The 3332-nt window shown below is 34.4% G+C and overlaps 1 protein-coding gene across 1 annotated transcript; it reads right to left on the bottom strand.

Annotated features, from left to right (window-relative positions):
- Positions 1106–2626, bottom strand: LOC108662486. The gene is made up of 2 exons (XM_018122992.1): positions 2604–2626; positions 1106–1797 (listed from the first exon to the last, which is right to left on the bottom strand). The coding sequence occupies exon 2, from the start codon at positions 1765–1767 to the stop codon at positions 1297–1299; it is 471 nt and encodes a 156-aa protein (XP_017978481.1). The 5' UTR covers positions 1768–1797; positions 2604–2626; the 3' UTR covers positions 1106–1296.

The raw sequence follows: 3332 nt of genomic DNA, 5'->3' as shown, positions 1-3332 counted from the left end.
GGTGTCACACAATTAGCCTCATGTTGTTCCTAACTCTTGTCATTTTACTGTATCAAAACAGATATTACAAATTCTCGTAATGATATTCTATATAAACTGATTTTCTATACCAGTCTCGTAATTCTTCCTTCACACTTTCATTATTTGGTATCTCATCTCAATATAGTCATTTCAAGAATCTTTACATTTTTTCTTTTAATTATATGCCTATATACAAGGCAATAAAGAAGTTTTTCAATTCATTTGGGTAAACATTCTCCAGAATATTTAAGACTCCCAGATAACAAAACACAATGACCAACAACCAAAATTCAATTTGTAAGCTCATTATCGTGTCACTCCCATCTTACTCATGCATCATAAGCGTGAGGTATTCGGAGCAGTATAATGTTGAACAGTCAATGCTGAAGTACTATAGCTATTAGAAATTTTCCCATCAAAGCTATTTGTCTGCATTCAAAGTCACCACATCAATCATTCTCAACCAGTGGTTTCCCTTTTAGATATATATCATGAGTTCCATAAGTATAGGTACCTTCTATTTTCTTGTCATACACACTAAGCCAGATTAATACTTTCATCTCATGTCATCTTTTGACGTTTATCAACATTCATAAAATTCCACCTCAAAACATCCTTTCCATACAGTGTAATAAATTCATGATACATATACCACTCCACACATAAGTTGCTTACTATCTACAACTTTCCTCAAATTTATTGTCATCCCTATCCAATTATCTTCTTTGTCTTATACTCCAATAATTTTATTGACTTTCGGTATAATTAACTACGAAAACAGCCCAGCTTCCTCCTCACTTTATTCTCGCAATCCTTACTGAATCAAAATTTTATATTCCCCATATTCCATAATTTAACTTCATTGGGTTATATTTGTGCCCAACTATTACCTCATAGTGTCATAACATCACTGAATAATCCCCTTCATGCTTAAATTACAATCATTAACTTAATCACATTATCCATTCCGAATGTCATTTATAACCTTATTGCTTCCTTCTATAACCTTCCTCAATAATTATATTACCAATTTATCCCTATCATACTAAAGATTCCCATATACCTTCAGTTACTTAAACAGCCATTTTATAATACATTCTAGTCATATACTTTTAAAAGCCAAACTATTTTTACTTCTTTGTACAGATAATTATTATCTCTTTTACACAACATCTACTTAGAGTTAAGGTAGTGTAAAATCCTACGAAAATATTACATGTCCTTGGGATCATCATCTTAATATGATCTTATCGAAAGATTCTACTCCGAGTCCTCCTAAAGATCCTCTTCTAGGTTTTCCTCCTCCTGAGATTTTTTTCTTTGCTTTTCAATCCAAGCTTGTTGTCTTCTCCTAATTTCCTCGACACTCATCGGTGCAGCATTTCTTCCACATCCAGGAGGAAAATGGCGTACAACGTTCACCCCCTTCCTAAGACGAATATCTCCCCTTGCAATTGCCTTCCTCGTATGTTCTCTATGGTACTCTTCGGATTGTTTCAAAAGGAAATCTATTTCAGTTTTCAGAATATTGGAGCTACTCTCACTTTCAAAATTCTGGCTACTCTCAAAGCTTTCCTTATTATGAACCCATTCTGCTAAGTTCAGAGGAATTCTATTATTAGGAATTCGGGATGGACCACCTTCCGAATCACCTGTATCAGGGTGCCATTTGCTTCTAGCCGTAGAATCTAGAGATCCCTCGCTATCACTATGAGAGGTATCGAGACTACCACCTCTTCTAGACATGGTGTGTATGTCACCAGTGCACCTCAAAACCTATATGCAATCAAATAGTAATTGTTTAATTATTTATCCATCTCAAAAGTAGGTAGATTTCTATATGTAGATGCATACATTCTATTAAATCTAACCTAACTTAACTTAACTTAACTTATTTTAACTTAACTGGACTTGGGGCCACATAGTGTCAGTGTGAATTTCTTAAAAAAGCTTTAAAACTAAAAACTTTAAAATCCAAAGCTTTAAAACGAAAATCTCTGATCTTTAAACCATGCTCTGATACCAATTTAAATTGTCACGACCCGAAACTCCCCATCGAGCCCGTGACAACCGCCACGAGGCCTCGACAGACATTCTTCACCCCGAATGCCTATCGAAACCCCGTAAGGCTTAGCATCAACTTTCGCATCTCCCCGGTGAGCAACAATTATAAAATCTCGCATTTAAAAAAATCATAAGTCATTTTCAAATAAGAACAATAAAATATTATTTTCTGGCTCATAGGGGCATTTTCGTAATTTTTCGTCAAAAATCTCAAAACTTGCTAAAAATGTAGTAGGTAAGCAGAAAATATATATTTAATGATTTAAAAACAAATTAAGTATCTAAAACGTTCATTTGAAGTGAAAATTTGACCATTTGAATATAATAAAAATATTCAATAAAATAAACTATTTTCTTGTAAAATAATTTTCATAAAACTATCGGTACATAATTCTTATAGCGTAAAAGTTAATTATATTCATATATACTATAAAGCAAATAACCAAAGCATAAAATTTCTTTTACAGTGACACGTGGGCCCACATCTATCCAAAATGCATCGGAAGCTGGAAACCTACAGCTTTTACCGATTCGAGTCCAAATGAAGATCCTTGTCAAAGTCAGCTAACTATGGAATTCCCTGAGCCTGAAATGTGAGGAAATGAGAGTGGTGAGATTATAAAATCCTAGTGAGTAAACAGATACTATCTAAACTATCTAAAGTCGAGTAAATGGAGACAATTAAAATAAGTCATCATACTGTAATTTCATTACCTTTCAACTCATTTCAACCAAATAAAATCAATCCATATAAATCGAGAATCAACTTGGCTTATGAATTTCTTAAAACTTTGGCTCGTGCCAAAACTCATACTCGGTGATACCTTGCGCAGGGCATCCAACCGAGCCCGCCAATGCTATTAAAATTTCGTATACACTTAAAATATATTTTTAGTTTGAGAAAATACAGTCATTCCTTAGCATTGGCTGAGTTCCCCTTCACGTGGTAGTTTAGCGTGAAGTGAACCCTAAGCTTTACCCCAGGAGATACCCTACGCGCCTCTCCGTTCGGGGTAAGAATATACTGGAGTTTACCGTGCCCCTCTAATAGGCTGGTCCACGGAACCCCCTCTGTAGTGAATAATTAATATATAATCCACCAATCAATAAAATTCATTCTAGCATGACATGGTAATTTATCGCAACCTAGCTTCTCAAGGCTGAATACACAGTATAAATAATTCTAACACCAAAATTAGTTTAGCCATTCATGCTCATTTATTGTCATAAGCCATTCAATTCAAAAT

Source organism: Theobroma cacao, chromosome 6, assembly GCF_000208745.1.
Source record: "Theobroma cacao cultivar B97-61/B2 chromosome 6, Criollo_cocoa_genome_V2, whole genome shotgun sequence".
Taxonomy (NCBI): Eukaryota; Viridiplantae; Streptophyta; class Magnoliopsida; order Malvales; family Malvaceae; genus Theobroma; species Theobroma cacao.
The sequence above is the reverse complement of the archived record's forward strand: the minus strand, read 5'-3'. Positions and strand labels throughout refer to the sequence as shown.